A 21,216-nucleotide genomic window follows, 5' to 3' on the forward strand; every position below is an offset into this window, starting at 1 on the left:
TGTATGCAACAATGTGAACCTTAAGACATTAAGCTAAATGAAATAAATATTTGTCAGAAATACTGCATTATTATACTTATATGAAATATATAAATAGTCAAATTCACAGATGCAGCAAGTAAAATGATAGCTGCCAGGGGCTGTGAGAAAGAGGAAATTTGGAGTTGCTGTTAAACAAATACAAAGTTCATTTATGTACAGAGATCTGCTGTACAACATTGCCCTAAACTTAACAATACCATACTATACACTTAGAATTTTATTAACTGGGAGGATCTCATGTATGTATCTGTTCCTCTACAATAAAAAAAGAGAAAAAATCTCAACTTCATCTCCTCTTCCAGTTTTTTTAAATCTTTTCCTAGTTCAAGCTTTCAAGAGCAATGGTCTTCTAAGTACTCTCTGTCTCAAACAAGCTCCACATCTCTTACCCACAGCACTTAACCTAAATTTACCTTCCTAAAACCTCCTTGCTCATATACCACTTATGTTTGTTTTTTCATTTGTTTGTCTGTTGTACTGGAGATGGAGCCCAGGGCCTTCACAATGAACTACATCCACAGCCTTTTAACTGTTTATTTTCATTTTGAGGAAGGGTCTCACTAAGTCATTATGTCGAACTTGTGATCCTCCTGTCTTAGCTTCCCAGAATGCTGACATTAGAGGATCCACTACCACATGGGACTCTTTATGGTTATTTATTTCCTATAGGCTAATACCAAAGAGCATGCATACAAAGCTTTTCATGATCTGGCCCAAACCACACACACACACACACACACGCACGCACGCACGACTGCACCTAAGGACTCATAGCTAAGCAAGCTCTTTACCATTGACTTACATCTGTAGCCCAGGCCAGCCATTTTCATAGCCTCAAAATCAAGCTCCATACATTCCACAGTCTAACCACACTAAATGAGTGGTTATTTGAACAAGCTCTTGTGATTTAATTCATATTTTGCTTCTTCTTCCTTACCCTAAAGCTATAATCTGGCCTTCATATCCCATATCCTAGTGTATGTGCTGCTGAAGCAAGCACAATATTCCAAATCCTAAAACAATGAAATCATACATTTTTTTCTATTTAACTTCCTAACTAATCAAGTAAAAATACTTATCTATGGCAATTTGTAATGCAAACATGTTAAATAATCCTAGTTGGGCATCTAGAATCCATAAAAATTGAAAGAACAAAGTCACATATATTGTCTGTATTTTACAAAACACAATATTTATAAACATCACTGAATATAATTATCACACAAATTCTTCATTATGGGTCTGTAGAAGCAGATGTTCTCTGAGATGCTAATATTTCTCCATAAATCTTACCTTTGTAAAGTTAATTCACACAGTAGAGTCCACACCATCCATCTTCTCCTATACTCCAAAGAAATTCCTCCTAAAACACTTTGTATATCCAAATGGAAATCTTCCTCCCTCAAAATACGATGCTCCTCCTAAATGCTATACTTCTACAGTTGGATGCTAACTGTCTTCCAGTCTAACTTTTTTCAAACTTTAGAATCAAGAAACAACTTTTCTGTTACTTGTACCCAAACACATTAAAAACAACTTAAAGCCACATGGAACCTGTGTCTGCATTTTGCAAAAATGACCACTAGACTGCATTGCTGTCTCATCTTAGAAAACAGGCTAAGAAAAAAACTACATATTGTTACTAAGTACTAAACCAAGATAAGTTGTAATATAATCACCTACCTAGAAAGTACAAATGAATAAACATTTATCTGTGCACTTGAATAATTAGGAAAAAAATAACAATAGAATTCATATTTTAAATAAAGTAAATATTATAATTAGCTAAAATACTTAATACATAACAAGTACGAAATTAATTTTTGAAATTAGGAAGGCCAAGTATCAAGTATTACATGAAACATTTCCATGACATATCATGTAACTACATTTTGAAGATTTAAAATGTCTAACATATGTAAAATCTATTGAAATGCACATGATTTATCTGAATCAAAATGAAAATATATCTAATAAATAATACCATTCATCCAGACTCTTTTAACTTTCCCTTAATATACAAATGTATTCCTTTTCTCCAAAACACAGCAGCTGGGAATGAAAGGAAAGATTTCAAATGATCATTTTCACATCATATTCCATCATCTTTTCACCAGTTTCTCCTAGCTTTTCTTTGAGCCCCATTCTTTTACAAGAGGTCTCTTTTTAGATCAATCCATATTTCCATAATCCACACCACAGTTTGCTCTTCTTCTCCCCAGGGTAGACTAACCCCCACGTCCAGAACTATGGCTTACAACTGTCATTAAGCCTTATAACAATAACAAGATAACAAAAGAACGGGTGGCAGTGAGGCTAGCTGGTGCCATATGTTGATCGAATTCAGTATCTTCAGCTAATACAGAATATTTTGAAATTTAAAAATTCTAACAGTGAAGTGTTTTATGTATATTTGTTCTCTCCAATTGTATTTCAAGCCTAGATTTTAAACATTGATGAGCAACTTGGCAATACTTTCTTTAAAAAGCTTATCTATTAATAATGTACTGAGGAAAGAGAAAATAGAAATCACCAAGCAGAAAGGGGAAATGGCAGTTTACAGACAGTTGCTCATTCTTATACCTTCTAAATCCCATTCAGCTTATAAATTCATAAAAAAGAAATGTCCCTACATGTTACATTAAAGCAGTATGCAGTTATAACGAACAAGATTATTTCAAACATACTCCTTTTGCAATTAACAAAGACTTTACACCAGTTTTAAGACTTAATTACCATCAATTAACATCTAAACCTACTATTCTTGTTTCCATCTTTGTTTCATTGTTAACTAATTTTAACTTCTTTTTAAACTAAAGATAAGGAAAATTTTGAACTGCTAGAGAGACTATACTGTTCCCACGTTGTGTTCAATTTTTTTTCTTCTGACTGGGAGAATAGCTTCTGATTCTTTAACCTATGCCGTATCACACTGGGAAAAATCATTTCTCTACTTTGCTTCTCTCAAAGACTTTGAACTCTTAAATAGAACTAAAGTCCAATTTTACTCATCTATGTTTATTGCTCAATAAAGTTTTTAAAACCACATTTATTTTAATCTGCATCATTATTTAATTATTATAGGTTGCTAAGGAAAGTCGGGCATTCCAGGTTTGGTCTAAAAACATCATTTATACAGTTAGAACGTAATAATTCCATGGACAAAAAATATTAAAAACCTTACATCTAAAAATTCATTAAAATTAAACGTTTTATCTATCAATAGAAAAATAAGGTCATTATTAATAGGAATTTTTAGGTGCTTCATCTAAAATATATTCAAAAAATTTTTAAATAGGAATTTCCTAAAGCATATAGTTGTTTTTCAGCAAATACCTCATTCAAAAAGCAAAATTTCTAAAACATCACTGTACTTCACAAAGTTAGTCTCCTTGTTTGAAATAAAATCTTTAAATTTTAATAGCACGAAATGTAAGTAAGCATGCAAGTAAAATAAGAATGTGATCATGTTTTGCCTTGAGCTTCCTAACACTGCACCTACAAAACAAACAAATTTAATCTATATAAAGATGAACAGATAGAAAAATGTAACTACGAAGATGATCTTCCATTTATTTCTATAGACTTTCCTACATGCTTGTCCTTTATAATGTTTCATTTTGATTTCTTTTTACACAACAATATACCAAAAAAATAAGACTGTATCTACCATAAACCAAACTGATAAGAAATAATTGATATTTTAGTTGCTAAAATAGATAATAAGTTCTGGAATATGATACAAAGAAAGTTATAATTAATTCACCTACATTTACCCATCATATCTCGATAAATTTTCATTTTGTTAAAAATTAAGAAAAGAGTTTGTCTTAAAATGTATTTATATATAGTACCCAAATACTCATGGGAGTACTGAAATAAAAATTTATTTTTTTCACATCAAAAATTGGCTAAAGTAAGGCATTTAATTTTTTTCCATTTGGGAAAGCAATAGTTGATACAGAATGCAATTAAATTATCTTGTTCTTTTCTGAAACAATGAACTGGCAGCAACAATGTATAAAAATCAAGTCCAAACAGGTAAAAACTTAATTTTTAAAGAAACTGAGATTCTTTAAATAATTATTTTATATTAGGATTTAATAAATTATTTCTGAAAATTTTAGCTTTTTATGACTGATGCTGGAAACAAAATTATAAAATTCCAGGTATCAATGTCTGTCAATTTTAAATTATGAAAAACTATGTTTTGACAAAATCCCTTTTAAATTAATACAGTAGAAAATTCTTTTAACTGTGGATATGTAAAACATATTTTAATTAAAAATTCAGAACAAACCAGGCATGGTGATGCACGCCTCTCTTCCCAGTCCTCTGGAAGGATGAGGCAGAAAAATGATAAATTCTAGCCCAGGCTGGGCAGTCTAATGATTTACTTAGACCCTAAACAATGAAAAATAGCTGGGCAAAGTACAAAGACCTTTGGTTCAATCTCTAGTATCCCTCCCCGCAAAAAGAACAAGCATTATTCAACACTGAAAACAAAAGGAAAATTGTATACAATCAAAACTAGCAGGGTATTTACAGCAATGAAAGACCTATAAAAATGGTGGTACACACCTGTAGTCCCAACTATTTGGGAAGCTGAGCAAGGATCACAAGTTCAAGGCTGTCCTGGACAACTTAGCAAGATCTGTCTCAAAATTTTTAAAAAAGGCAGGGGGTGGGGTGGGGGGCTCAGTTGGAGAGCACTCACTTAGCAAACGTGAAATCCTGGGTTCAATCTCCAGTATCACAAAAACACACACATATACACACATGCATACATACATCTAAAGATGTAGCTGAAGAGAAAAATTTTGAATGCTCTATATTATTGTTTTATACTTAGTTTTTACTATTATTCCTTTAGAATTATAATTTGAATTGTCTCCAGATAATTTCTACCAAGATTTACTTAATGAACAAAACTTCTATTGTAATTAAAGTTATCATGCGGCATTTTTAGTTTCTCACACTAGAGAAACTATTTGGTGTTTACTCAAGTGTGTCCTATTTACTTCACTTAAGACTATGGACTCAGGCTGGGGGTTTGGCTCAGTGGTTCCACTGCCTGGCTGGCAAGCACCAGGGACCAAGTTTAATCCCCAGTACCCCCCCCAAAAGGCTATAGCCTCAATGTGAATCCATTTAGCTATAAATGTCTCTAGTTTCTCATTCTTTATGGTTGAGTAGTGTTCCATTTTATAGAAAAGCCACAGCTTCTTTATTCTGTCTCCAGTTGATGGGCAATTAGGCTGTTTCCAAGTTTTAGCTATTACAAACTGTGCCACTGTAAACATGGGTGCACATATATTGCCGTGGTATGAAAAACTAAAAGCATAAATAAGATTCAAATGGTATAAATGATAGTGTGAAACAGGAAGAAAATGTCTAAAGGAGAAGGGGAAGTGGAAAGGGTAGGAGAAAGGAAATAAGGGAAAAGAAAAAATATGAAAAAAGAAAAAATGGAAACAAAGTCTTTGAAAATAGGGAAAGGTGGAGGGGGTGAAGGGAGGGCAGGGGTATGGGGGAAAATAACCAAGATACAACATGTAAAGGTACAAAATTGCAATGATAACTGTAACTGTACAGTTTACCTTAAATGCACCAATAAATTTAATGGAAAAAATAAAATAAAACAAAAATACATTTAAAAATTAGCATGTGGCATATGTGCTTTTCTAAAAGTATTTCTAAATATACTTTTATTATATAGGCTGGGAGTAAACATCAGTTTGCCAATATATATCTAAATTTATTTTTTTTTAACTTTCTATAGAAACAAGGGGAGGGAAGAACACTGCAGTCAACTGTTACAATCAGGTATATATCTTGAAGAGTCAGTTATGGACCCAATAAACTTCGAGCTACTTAACCCCTATGACTAGCTGCATCTTTCACACATAATTTAATGAAGCTGTGTTGTGTCTCTCATAACACCAGACTGATACAGTTGTAAATTTATGCTCACTGCATCCGTCCCTACCAGAAGATAACTTGCCTATTTTTCCAAGGTGATTGTAATAACCTATCCTGAGCTTATTCAACTTTCTTGAGCCTGTTGTTCCCTCAACTAAACATTTCAAAAGCATTTATTCAGATCTTACCATATGTCACTACTCTGCTACATGTGGAAACTGAATGAGAAGATTCTGACCTTATTCCTTAAAGAAACACATAGACAACCCAGAGTTATTCCATAGAAGGGATGGGAGACAAAAACAAAAAAAGAAAAAGAAAAACGAAGGACGAAGAGAGAGAGGAAAAAGGCAGGAGAAGCGAGGAGAAGGGAGAAGAACAGAGAGGGGAGGGGAGGAATGAAAGGAGAAGAGAAAAGCAGTAGGATATGCACGTAGATTTGAAAAAGCTATGAAGTGTAGATAGTCACGATGGAGCTTCAGAAAACCCTTCAAAAAATTAACTTTCAAACTGAGGTTTAGAACAAGGAAAAACGCCCAAACAAAAGGAAAAACAGAGTAGAAAAGGAAAAATCTGAAATGCTAGGAAAAAACAAAACAAACAAACATGAAAGGAAAGCATAGGGTGGGAAGGAAATTCAACTAAGCCCTCTCACTTGCCAAATGCGTACTCCTGTGCTCCACACTGACCTTAAAGCCCACGGTAAATCCTAAATCCTGTGAAGTGATTATTATGCCATCAGCAGTACAGGGTATTTTTCTGATGGCAAAAAAGCATATAATATGTAGTGTTAAAATTCAAACTCTAATCTATACTGTTAAAAAATTATTTCAGTCTTTAACATAATACAAGAAGTAACATCCTAAAATCTCCTTGTAATCACACTATATCAACTTCAAACCAGCAAGTAATTTTGTGATTTTTGGCTTCCTAGTATGTGGTCACACTCTGTAACCCTTAGTTATGACGATGTCATCTATTCTTATCCAAAAAAGATTACTGACTTAAAGAAATAACTCAAAGAACAAGGCTTCGAGTCCACCTCCAAGCACCCCTCCCACCAGCACCGCTCCATGAATCTCAGCGATATACGCAGGTTAGAAGCACAGCCAGAAGAGCAGCTCACTTCTGACTCCCACACGAATCTTCCTCTCCATAGGAGATTCTTAGAAGACAAGGACCACACATTTCCTTCTTTACACTGAGCGTAACAGCTTGCAAAAAAGTACGGAAGGAATAATGAGCAATTTTAAGTTTTTAAGGCAAGTAAAGCTACATTATACTTGTCTAGGTTGAGCTGTTCAGTATTTGGCAAAAGTTTTCATCTCTGACAGGAGTAACAATCAAAAATATAACTGAAAAGACCATGGTGATTATCGCATTATTTTTACAAATCTCTTTCAACTCTACTATACGTCTATATATCTCAGAAAAACTTCGGCTTTTCTGTCAGTTAAAATGTTTTCCCATCTCCAACAAGAATCAATAAACTAGATTATAAAGTTTCATAAATTAAAGTGGCTCTGTTCAGACTGGCTTATAAAGAGAAATTCATACATGTATTTCTAAAATTCTATGAAATAAGGAAATTGAACTTCTCATATTTTAAATGGGCTAAACTGTAAAAGTAATTCTCAGTGTATTCAAATTCACATTATTAAGATAAATTCTTAGCAAACATATCAAGTTCTATAATTTAATAAGATTTATAATTTAACAAGATTTACAGTGTCTTATGACTTTAAGGAATGTTACATACAGTGCAAGTACACATTTTATGCTACTTGAGTTTGTTTTTCTCAAATATATACAAGTTATTGAACAAATAAGCCAATATGACATGTTTAAGTTATACAGAAAATGAAAATTTCTATTCAACTAAATTTAGTCATTACGCTAGTAAACTTTAAACAATAAAATTACATTTTAGTATAATATTTTAATATTATTAAACATAATATTTTTCAAAATTTCAAGTAATCAAAATATTGGCCTGATATTAAAAGATAACTTCCAAGATAAAACACTAAATCATTTATAAAGTCTACATAATTTTTCTGTGCTGTAAAAAAAACTATTCCTTTCAGTCATTTTAACAAGCATGTTGGTCTTTCCTATTTTACAAACATGTAAAAATTATCTGAGCAACTGGAGAAAGTTGTATCACTGGTATTCATGAGCTGTGGTGGTCTATTAAAATGGCTGTGCATAATTCAAAGTTCTATTGTCCCCTCCTCAGGCTTTTTGGTTTTATTTTGTCAAACATAAATTAATTATTTTTGCTAAAAGTTATAATCTATGAGTGTTTAGGACTATACCAGTAACAACAATATCAGAAAAATACAGTCTGTTATATTTTTACTTTTTAAAGAAAAAGAATAGTTTTACCCTTGGTATAAATAAAAGCCATTGTTGGGATTTTCTTTTTTAAATATCTGGACTCCTTTATATTCTTGAGACTTACTGAAGACTCTGAGGAGCTACTGTTTATTTATAACTATTTAAATCTATCATATTAGAAATTATAACAATTTTCTTAAAGAAGTATGAATTCATTTGGTAAAATAACCATGAATTCCCTGCATGTTAACGTAAGAAGAATGAATGATACTGATGATGAAATTAGTTTTTATCTTTAGAGCTCTGTAACATCCAAAAGTATGTATTTATTCTTGAATAAGAGAATATAATGAAAGAAAATGTGATTTTTTTTGTCTTGTTTGATAATTTCAGACACTGAAGTTGTAAAACTTGTTAAAATGCACTCCATTTTGCTGAGCTTGCTTCCTTAGTTTCCTGAATAATGCTTTTGCCTACAATATGGAAGGTTATCCTTACCCCCACAGCTATTCTCCAATCTCAATATTCATGCTTTTTATGTCCTTAGGCTGCAGATACTCCCCATTCCTATGAAATCCACAGAGCCATCTCATCACTCACATGAAAGATTATTCATTATTTTGGAAGTGACGAAAATTAAATTGTCTTCTCTTTGATACTCTTCTCCACTCTCTCCCACCCCCCAAAAATAACTTTTCTATACAATCACTTTGCTCTCCTTCACATGTACCTTCTTTTTCATTCCTAATATAATCAACTCTTGTTTTCACACATTTACTTCTCATCTGAACTCTGCAGTAGCTGATTAGTTAATATCCCTTACCCCTAATTTTTGCTATCACTAATCCAGGCTGTAATCTACCCCACATTAATCTTCCTAAAAGAGTGACTTTGTTATATCACACTTTCCATTTGAGGAACCAATTCTTTGACAAGTCAAACTGTTACTAAAACTCAAATCCATTTAATTTTACGGTTTCATCTCCTACTTCTTCCCCATAAAAACCCTTCCATAGGGCTGGGGATTTAGCTCAGCAGCATTACACCTGTCTCACAAACTCAAGGTCCTGATTTCAATCCTAGTATCAAAAAAACGTTTAACTGCAGTTCCTGAAATGAGATGTGGGTTGTGCCAGTGGCTCTTCTATTGCCAAAAGAGGAAAAACACAATTGAACATGGCTGCAATAGACCAACGCCAGTTAAGTCCATTTGATAGAAAGAAAGGCCAATGGATTTATATTACTGTATTGCTTTGAATAAAATTATTATTTAACAATTATAAAGACACTGATAGAATAACTATTAGGATAATCTGTACCACATGGTAGGGTTAAAATAATTGGGGAAAGTCTGGGGAGGGCTTTAGAAGAATGAACATTACAACTTAATGGTTAAGTGAGGATGCTTTTGAGTCAAAAAACAGTGCCTTCAAATCATTACTCCTCCACTTAAAACAAGCAGTGTGTCTTTAGTCAAGTTACCTACTTAAGCTTCAATGTGTGGGATGATATTATCTCCCAATACCCAGGGGAAGATTTGAAAATACAATGAATTACACACATAAGGCACCTATTACACAGTAAGAGCTAAATAAAGAATTTTTTAAAGTTATTGCTACTGAGGCAGTCTGAGGCACAATTAAAAGCCAGTTAAGAAGTGAATAGTTAGTAGAATAAAGTAGTAAAAAGTAAGACAGGCAAGAAACACACACAGAGTACTTGTGTCTTCTGTATTATTCATTATATTCTTCAAAATGCACATAGTAAAACCATTCTTCAAGGCTTTAGGCTAGAATCTCTTATAAAGCTTTGTTTCTTTAGATAAAATTTGAGGTAATTAGACAACATGGTATCTAAAGTACTTTTCAGCTTTTTCAAAATAAACTGTGAGAACTTCTAGGAACTGGAGTCCTAAGGTGAATGGAAATTCATATCATTAATGGTTAGCTGCTACTGTAGTTCACCAAGTATCTCAGGGCTTGCTGGTGTTTCCTTGACTTCACATGTTCTGAAAACAAAGGGACAGTTCTATCCCAACTGAAAAATTCCAAATGCACTTTTTATAAGTCACAAAGAGAAAGAGAAATAGACAATCTCACTAAAACTTCTGCTACAGGTGGGCACAAAGACATAATCACTCATAAGTGAAGCCAATATTTGGAGTCTCCAGACCTCCTAAGCATTCTCAGGGCCATTTTAAGAGGTAGAAACAACAGAAACAACAACAAAATAGAACTGAAGAGAAACAGAAGACATTCCAGGGTAAGTAGACAGGTGAGAAATGAAAGGACCAAAAACAAGAACATATCAAAAGGTAAAATCAATCAGCAAAGACTATTCTTTGTACACGGCTTTGTAACACACCCAAGTAAGCTTATTTCCAAATGTCTTCAGTGTAGAGATTTATTTTGTATATTTATTCACAAATTTTTTTCTCTAAAATGTTAAAACTAAATTAGCAATATATTTGCTTTTATTTGAAAGCATGGCTAAAGGTTGCACTAGAACTAATTAATACTTTACATCCCTATTTAAATAATTTTCCAAGCTAGTTGCTAATTTCTAAGTTCTACAGATTCATATCTAGAAAATTATACTTCCACATATATTCATATGTCTGTGTACATATTTCTGAATAAAATGCTTTGAAGTTATTTTTGTCAGATTTAACTTTGTAATTTGTGAGAATTATATCTGTGATCTTAAATTGTAAGTTTGTAGTCCTATCATTTTAAGTGATAAGATTGCTTTCTCCTGCTTCTTTTAAGAAAAACTAAGGAATCTACTCACTAGGTATCTAGCAAAAAGTGCTTATTTCTATAAAACCTTAAATTTGTATTGTTAACTATATGTTATATAATTCAATTTCAAAACAGTAAATCTGTAATATAAAATTTTTAATATTTTACTATTTGTATTCATCATTTACAAACATTTCATCATTTTAGTCATACTAAATGAAGAACTATAGAAAAATATAACTCAAAATACAAACGGAATAAATTCATTCTGTACTCTTCCATCCTATAGACAAGAGTCATTTAAACATAAGAAAATAGTGCTGGGCTGGGGATTTAGCTCAGTGGTGCCTTTGCCTGCCTCGCAAGCACAAGGTCCCAAGTTCTATCCCTGGTACAAATTCAAGTTCTAAATGGAAATGATTCAGATATTACTGTGACAAGGAAAAAAACAATCACGGCTGTTATACTTCTTTCTAAATATAAATAATAAATACAACTAGTAAATATTAAGTACTATCCAATTTTTTAGATAATTTTAAGTGTTTCCACATATATGTACCATAAATGAAAGAGAGTAAAAATATGTTAAAGCTGTTATCATCCAGACCTTATTTCCAACATAAGAGCAATTTTCACGTCTACTCAGTAACTTTGAAAGAGCCTTCCATATATTCTCCACACACACTTTTTCCTCACAGCTGATCAAGAAAAAATAATTACATTTATGTGTAGTAGTAGCAGTAGTGATAGCAGGAATCATAATCATAACATTCTAATTTTAATGTCTTTTTTAAATATGTGGTCCCAACCTGGTCTCCAAAGTCCTCAGGGAATTTCCACAGTACCACAGGATCTGCAAATAATTGACACATATCATTAAAAATGAGGCGAAAGAAAACATGTGAAGCAACAGTCTTACTAAAATCGTCTTCAAATAGTTATGGCTGCTTTAATCACCATTTCTAAAGTTGTCTATGAACACAGCTAGCCAGGTTCACGTCTCTTCCTTTCCTTTATCAAATTAAGTATTTTGACCTTTTAAGGGTTTAATGACCTTTGAAACAACATCAAATCAAAGTCATAACTTGATCAGGTTACTAAAAATCATTTGTTCTCTTTAGCAACTTACCTTTTTATTTATATGCCTTTGTTTTATAAGAAAAATGAACAACGAGAAAGTAAGAATATAATAATTCTGAATAATGAACTTTCAATATTAAAACTATATGCACAAAAATATTGGTTTTATCTTGAAAATAAAAATATATGTAATAAATATGTATAAAAATATATGTAATAAATATATACTCAAATATATTATGGCCTTCAAAGACTAACCAAAATATAGTACAAAACCTTAAATTTGCACTTAAAATTCTAATTAAGAATTTATAAAAACAATAATAATATCAGCTATACACCACTTTTCTGTCAATCTTTTTACTATTACAGATTAATCAGTAGGTAGGTATAACACTGCTATCTAAAATACAATTGATATTTGTAGGATAATCCCCCAAAATTGTTCTACTATAGTAATTCATACACACAAATCAACATTTTGTAAAAATAGTCCCAAGATTTTATTTTCATATCTCACACTACTTCTAACTTAATATAATAAAATGAACTTCTTAGTTTTAATTAGTACTAACATATATTTTGGCCATGGACTTATTTTATAGCTTTTGTCAAAACAAACTTCTGAATATTTTAATGGTTTTAAAATAATCTAAAATAGGTTGAAAACTACTTTTGAAAAAATTTAAAAACTCATAATAGAACTAATATGATGGGCCAGGGATTTAGCTCAGCGGTTCGGTGGCCTGCCTTACAAGCGCAAGGACCGGAGTTCAATCCCCAGTACCAAAAAAAAAAAAAAAAAAAAAACCAACAACAAAAACAAAACAAAACAAAAAAACTAATATGAATAACAAGTACTGACAACTTGACAGAGTTTGAATCCCACTCCCAATGCAGGGATTTCTTTGATTAAGAATATCACTTTATGTATCCAATCAGCAGAAGATTATAGTTCTAATCCATTATTTCCACTATTACAAAGTTTTTAAATGCAATCTAAGAATATATAATTTCCTAATTGTTAATTCCAAAACCCCAAAAATTTGTGACAACATTTTCAGCATGAGTGGGCTCCTCTTGTATTTTCACTTAAGGTAACCAATTTTTTCAAATACTTAAAAATAAAAAACATTCTTTCTGCAATTAAATTTTTCACTTAAGGGTTTAAAATTTTTCCAAATAAGTTAATAAAAATAAATCATTTAATAAATATTACGTAAAAATAATATATTACAAATTTGTGAAGGTAACACCAAATGATTATGTTCTCACATAAAACAAACATACATTTCTGAAAGGAATGTGAAGTGCATTTTAGGTCATCTAAAAATCCTCAGATGTTAATGTCGCAAGGATAATTATGTTTCCAATTAGAAAACATATACATACATTCATGTGGCCATTTCACAAAATGATAGCTGTTCAGATTTGAATTCATAAGGGAAAAGTGTATGATAGAATCCTCATAAAATATTAAGTAAAATTTATTATGGTGAAGAATTAATACAAAAACGAGTGGCTGGTTGGGCATGTTGGCACTTGTCTGTAATCCAGGCACTTGAGAGGCTGAAGTAAGAGGATTACCAGGTGTTTCAAGCCAGCCTCGGTCAGCCTGAGTTCAAAGCCAGCCTGAACTGCATAGCAAGACCGTCTCAAAAACTAAAACAGCTATGTCTTAAAACTAGAACCTTGTTAACCCTCCAGTATAGTCCTTATAGTCAGTCTGCCATCACTGCTGCCAGCATTTAGTTAAATATGCTTTACAGCTGACTTTTCATTCGTTGCTCAATCTTTTTTGTTCTTGTTCTGCGTACTTTTTTTCACAGAAGAGTTAGTGGTTTAATGCTTAACAAAAAGTATCCCATTTTTTAATTAAATAAATGCTATACTTCAGCACTCAAAAATGTATTAGAATCCTTTTTGAAATGGATTAATTTAGGTGCTATTTATATGTTTATATTTAGACCACATTTAATATATCTTTGCAGCCACTTTTCAGAAGTACTACAAAGAAAGAAAAACAGAGAGCTGGGGGGCAAATCCTATTCTACAGCTTCACACAAAGACTGAATTTTTCTCTTCCCTGAAGATTGCTTTCTAAATAATCTTACCTAGCAATCTTAGGCCAATTTTATGCCAATTTTATGGCTGAAAGGATGAGAACTGCTGGCAGGAAGCACAACTGCCAGTGAAGTCTGATAATATACTGCATTTCTCCTCTTTCCAGTGTCTATAGTAATTAAAAGGAACTCATCTTCCTTCTTAAAAGTACTCTGCCACCAAAAGCTAGAAATCAAACATATATGAAAGGAAGAATATAAACTTGATTTTGATATATAGTTAATTTTTAGGAGGATAACATTACAGTGTAAGAAAATATGTAAATTTTTGTTAAATCAGTATGTTTAAAAGGTGATATTTAAAGTATTATTTTTATACTACTCCTGATAATGGCTTTTTTAAAATGCAGGATAAATTCAGTAACATTTTCTTTCTCAATGAGCTTTTCATATTTTCTGCCCCTTAATGGAAAACAAAAATTAAAATAATGTAGTATGTGAGAGTGACTCTACTAAACTACAAAAATATAAAAAACAGTCTAATTTGCATAAATGAAGAAACAATTCTGTAAAATTCAGAGATGGATTAAATGTACACTATCTTTAAAATTATACACTTGTAAAACCACAGGAAAGAGACTGTGCTTTTAGAAAAACAGAATGTAAAATATTCATATTTTGCTTGATTATAGCTTCTAGTGCTTGATTTACTTACATTGTAGAATCAGATGTTTATGTATAAGGAAACTGAAGCCAAATTAATGAAGAATTTGCTTGGTCATATAGCAAGTCAAGGCCAGAAACTAGATTCCTTGCTGAGATATAAGCACCACCTATTTGAGTTTCCAATAATTTATAACATTTTGTGGCTTATCTGGCAAATTCAATTTGTTTCCTTCAAAAACCTACGCAGTAGTGAGGTATGGGGCACATGTATATGATCCCACCTACTCTAGAGGCTGAAGCAGGAAGATGGCAAGTTCGAGGCCAGCCTGGAAGCATAGCAAGACCCTTTCTAAAGTACACACAAGTGTATGTATAAATGTATATATGCACATACAGTATGTGCATATAATAAAACAGATGTGTAGACACACAAAAACATATAAAAATAGATGGCCCTAGAGAAACATGAAAAATCTCTGCCCTTGTATGTCCCACAGCAGAAATGTCAAAGGGCTACCTAGTTTTTATGCAAAGCATTATTTTAAGGAAGGTATACTGCAGGAGCATTTGAACTCATCTGAAAGGTTAACTAGCTTAATAATCTCAAGAAATGTTACTAATGAAAGTATGATGATATCTTTTGAAAAATCATTAACAAAAATGTTTGAATTTTAAAATATGTGATTTTTATTTTCTTAGCTGTAGAAATATACTGGTGAACTCAAAACACCACTTAATATATTATAAAACAGCATGATCACAGATTCAATGCAATTCCTATTGAATGCTGGTGGGGTTGTGGGGAGAAAGGAACCCTTCTCCATTGTTGGTGGGAGTGCAGACCGGTGCAAACATATTGGAAATCAATATGGAAATACCTCAAAGAGCTGGGACTAGAGGTTCCATTTGACCCAGCCATCCCTCTGCTGGGTATCTTTCCAAAACAATTAAAAGAATCATGCCACAGTGATATATGCACACCCATGTTTATAGCAGCACAGTTTATAATAGCTAAAACTTGGAAACAGCCCAACTGCCCATCAGTTAGAGACTGGATAAAGAAGATGTGGGTTTTTTTAAAATATAAAATGGAATACTACTCAGCCATAAAGAATGTGAAACTAGAGAGATTTATAGCTAAGTGGATGCACATTGAGGCCATACTCTTAAGTGAAATTAATAAGTCACACGTATAAATATCAAATAGTTTTTCTGGTATGAAAAGCTAAAAGTGTAAATAAGGATTAAAATGTATAATTGATATTCTTTAATAGGAAGAAAAGGCTGTAAGAGTAGAGCAAGTGGGAGGGCTAGAGAAAAGGTAAAAAGGGGAAAGGAAAAATATGTGAAAAGGAAAAACATGGAAAAAATGTCTTTGTAAACAGGAAAGGGTGAAGGGGCTGAAGGGAGGTCTGGGGATCGGGGAAAAATAAGAACCTGATGAGTCATATACAAGATACAAGATAAGTCAGTGCAAGATTCCAATGATGAATGTAACTGTATTGTATACCTAAAATGTACCAGTAAATTTAATAAAGATTTTAAAAAGCATTACATTAGCACAAAAGCAAAAATGTGGCTCAGTGGAATGGAAGAAAGAAAGTGGAAATAATTCCAAGCACATTCAACTATTTGATCTTTAATAAAGGTGCCAAAAACATACACTGGAGGAAAGACAGCCTCTTTAATAAATGATATCAGGAAAACTAGAAGTCTACATACAGAAGATTGAATCTAGACCCATATATTCTCACCATGTACTAAACTAAAATCAAAATGGGTCAAAGATCTAAATGTTAATGCAAGACACTTAAGCTGGCAAAAAAGAAAATGGTTAAAACTCCTGAAGACATAAGCATAGGCAAGGAATTGCTGAACATAACCCCAATTGCACAGAAAATAGTACCAAAAATCATCAAATGGGATATCAAATTTAAAAGCTTCTGCATGCACATCAAAGGAAACAACCAACAAAGTGAGAAGACACAACCTACAGAATGGGGAAAAAATTGCCAGCTAGTCCTCAGACAGAGGACTAATTTCTAGGATATATAAAGAACTCAAAGACCTGATCAGAAAATGAATAAACACTTCTCAGAGGAAGATGTAAAAATGGCCAATAAATACAGAAATAATGTTCAACATCATTGACCATTAAAGAAATACAAATTAAAATAACAATGAGATTCCAACTTGCTCCAGAAAAAATGGCTATCATCAAGAAATAAAATAACAAATGCTGGTGAGCCTGCAAGGAAAAAGGAACCTTTCTACTTTTGTTGGTGAAAATCTAAACTAGTACAACCACTAGGAAAATCAGTATGGGGATTTCTCGAATAACTAAAACTCCAAATTCCATTTGACCCAGTTTGTCCTCTTTGAGGTATCTTCCAGAAAGAACTAAAAAATCATATTACAGCAATACATGCATATGCATGAAACATAATTCTTAATAGCTAAATCTTGGAAGCACCCTTGCAGCAGAAATAAGGTAAAATAAGAGCTTGATGTGGTGGTGCACATCTGTAATCTCAGGCAGGAGGATCATTGAGAGTTTGAAGCCAGCCTGGGATAAATAGTGAGTTCTAGGCAAGCCTGAACTACATATTGAGACCCTGTCACGCACTCTCACACACACACACACACACACACACACACACACACACACACACACACACAGAGTCCCCCAAAGGCCTCAAATGCTCCTACGCAGTGTTTCTAGAAGGTGACTGAGTCATGGATGATACAGCTGACTTGCGGTTAAGAAGTGAGTCCCGGCCAGGAGAGGCAGGTCAGTAAGATCATGACCTGGCAGGTTATGCTGTATCTCTCCCTTCTCTGCTTCCTGGACACAAAGATGTGAGCAGCAATCCTCCCCCAGGGCCCTCACCATGCCATTTCTGCCTTGGAGCCACCCACCAAAGGCTGTAACCATGAACCAAACTACCTGTGTCCTCCTTCTAGTTGTGGGTGTCTGGTATTTGTCCAAACAACAAGAAAATGACTAAGACACTAGGTTAACAGAACAGTTTCACTTCTTTATCCAATAAAAGCTATATTTCTACATGGCTCTTGCGTGAAAAAGATTTAACAGAATGTAATTAGATAAGTATAGTTAAAATTATGTTTTGGTACATCTGCCAAAATAGTTTTCAAATCCATTAATAATTGCATTTTATATATAGCCTGACTGAAAAAAAAAACAGAAATGATTTAAAGAAGCATTTCATTCAATTATTGAGGAACTTGGTGAAGCCGAAGACCCAGAAAACCAACATTTTATAACCTTTTTCTTAGCCTGCATCACAGCAAAACACATATTTATAGCACTGCTAGAAAGATATCATTCATTCTGAGTAGACAGCAATGAAAAGCTCTACTGATTCAAACTACTCCCATACAAAAAATTAGGAATTACATAACCTTAATAAAATTTAAGATCATAACCAGTAGTGAAAATAAAGACAAATTCACTCTTGCAGTCTTCAGACTGCATTCAATCTTAATAAAATATATAATCAGATGTATCTATGCATACTATTCTAAAGTAAGCATACTGATGATAGATATGCCAATAACCCTAATCCAAGTACTATATGTTGTATACATGCAATGAAATGTCACACCGTGTTCCATAGATATGTATGATTACGGTACATCAATTAAAAATACATCATAAAAATATAGATGACAATACAAAATTTTATTATCTTGTTAAGGGTCTAGTTCAGTAGTTCTTAAAATTCAGCATGCAACAAAGATGGCAAGGAGCTTATTAAAAAACAGATCCTCAGGACAGCCCCACTGGCAGAATCTCTAACTCAGTAGACCTAGTATGGGCCACATTTTAGAGAGTGCTGTAATAGGGATAGAACCCAGGGCAAGCACCATACAGCTGAGCTGCAACCTCTGAAAGAAACAGACAACATGTGTAATAAGTTCCTAGGTGACATGGGTGCCACTCCCCCTACAAAGACCACACTTTGTGAAACAATAGCACAGACTACATAACTCTCCCAATGATTAGCATTATGCAATACGGTACATAATTTAATATTGTTGACTGCAACTATTCTCTCTTTTTTTGTTTGTTTATTTTTTGTGTGTTTTTTTGGTACCAGGAATTGATCTCAGGTTCTTGTCCTTGCAAGGCGGGTGCCAGAACCACTGAACTAAATTCTCGGCCCAACTGCAACTATTCTTTAGTATGACATGAAGTAGCACAAAATTCCTCTCTATATAACTATTTATATATCCTTATATTTGTGTGTGTGTGTGTGTGTGTGTATATATATATCATATATATAAAATTTTGATTTGACAGATATATCTTCATGAAGTTAGGAAGAAACGTCAACCATGGTAATAGGAGATAACTGCAACAAGAAAACATTACTAAAATGTCTCTAAAACACTTTCTGTGCTAATAAATACTAATACTACTAATAATACTAATACTAAATAACAATACTAATTCCACTTGCATATCCAGTTGAAAATAAATGTATTTCAAAATTAAATGTTTTATGACATTAGAAATAGATTATTTAAGGTGCAATTATGCAGGACTACATTTACATGTACATGAAGATATACTATTATTCACTGCATGCCACATGCATATTCATTGCTAGTACATCACCTGAGTAAGGTCCATCTTTTTGTACCTTACCATCTCAGATATATGAGAAAAAAATGTTTGCTGTGCTTTCGTAGAATGTTTACATTTATAGAATTTAAGCAGTTAGTTCAACTTCGAACAATTAAAATATTAAATGTACCTTCTGTAAATGTCTGTGAATACACAAAAAACTTAAGACTTCAATATTTTTTATTTACTTACTAGTTCTTTCAAGAAATCTTATATGTGGATAGAATCAGAATTTTATAAATGAAAAAAGTTCAAATATTCTTTTTTATTGTCCACACTTTTAAAAGTTACACCACATTCTGCATCTTCAGCTAGAAATAATTGAAGCTACACTTAGAATGAATGTGTTCTTGCTTCTAGTAATGCATACTTTCTAAACTACTCAACTATGCTGCTTCGCTGTGCATAAAGCACACTATAAAAAAGAAAAAAGAAAGGAAAAAATCAATTTTCTCTACTTTGCTGATATTTGAATATTCATTGGGCAGTAGCTTAAAGTACATTCACAAATCTATAATTTTCTTAATTATGAACAGGAAGATAGAATCATTAAATGAAATTATTTCAAATTTTTCACTAAACAATGGCATAAACCCTACAGGCTTTCTCTAAACAATATTTGGAAATTTGAATTAGAAAAACCTAGAAAAGACATCCATAACTAATAGTACTCAAATCCATACCATCTCAATCTGAAATTTAATTTTCATTTAATCATGTAAGCTTGACCTATATATTCAAAAACCTCAAAGAAATGAATATATTATTTCAAGATACTTTACATAGCTGACTATAAAGAGATCGCACTTCTATATGTTGCTTTGCCTAATTTATAAATTTATATTTAAATATAGATATATTTAAAGGAAGCAATTTTTGAAATATGTCCATTTTTTCACCCTTCTAAAAATGTACATAAGCAGTGATACAAATAAAATATGATCCCACTTTGGTCAAATTCATTCTAAAGGATCATCCGTATAATCAAACTACCCCCACTGTAAAATAACTTTGGTCCTTTTGAAACTCACACCATAAAAACAATTTAATGGATAATTCCAGCATTTCTTAATATTTCTTCTCAGAATGATCTAAAATTAGCTTCAGAACTCAAAATGAAGAAGCCCTTTTTGTTCAAACATTAGCAAATTCGAATTAAGGCAACGAAACCTTTAAAGAACCTTAAGAAAATATCCAATCTATACCATGTTAGACATATCATTTTGTTATCTCCATTCTCTTTAAACAAGGCCTATTATAATAAAATGAAAACCCTCATCAATCACCTGATAGAGTAATTCCAAACTTAACCAAACAGGGCTAATGGGTGAGAATTGAATTGAAAACACCTTGACAAAGAAAGCAATTTCTTTTCTTCGCACTCCTCTAGAGCTGTGGGTGATCATGGTAATCGAACCATCCACAGTGAGGGGCCATCTGTCCCAAGGGCCCTTCTTGAGAGTTTTTTTTTTTTTAAATCAACAAGAAAAAAGGGAAAGAAATGCAGTACCACAGATGTTCAATCTTGATTAATCTATGACAGGGAACTTACAGCTGAGAATCAATGTTTTGACGTTTTTCAGATACCAATCATTAAAAGCCAACACAAAAGTTTTTACAACAACACTGGGAAAAAGTTAATAGACTGCTTCTAGAAAAACAATCTGTTGTACAAAACCTAATGTACTTTTCAGTTATTCATATATATATA

General features: G+C 32.5%; 1 protein-coding gene across 1 annotated transcript in view; it reads right to left on the reverse strand.

Annotated features, from left to right (window-relative positions):
- The window catches only part of Dennd1b (DENN domain containing 1B), a 218,564-nt gene that overhangs the window by 148,354 nt on the left and 48,994 nt on the right, over positions 1-21,216 (reverse strand). The window contains exon 3 of the mRNA XM_010635412.2: positions 11,855-11,898. Coding sequence (XP_010633714.1) covers positions 11,855-11,898 — 44 coding nt within the window. The remainder of the gene's footprint in view (positions 1-11,854; positions 11,899-21,216) is intronic.

This window comes from Fukomys damarensis, unplaced genomic scaffold, assembly GCF_012274545.1.
Source record: "Fukomys damarensis isolate Sample0158 unplaced genomic scaffold, DMR_v1.0_HiC HiC_scaffold_11, whole genome shotgun sequence".
Taxonomy (NCBI): domain Eukaryota; kingdom Metazoa; phylum Chordata; class Mammalia; order Rodentia; family Bathyergidae; genus Fukomys; species Fukomys damarensis.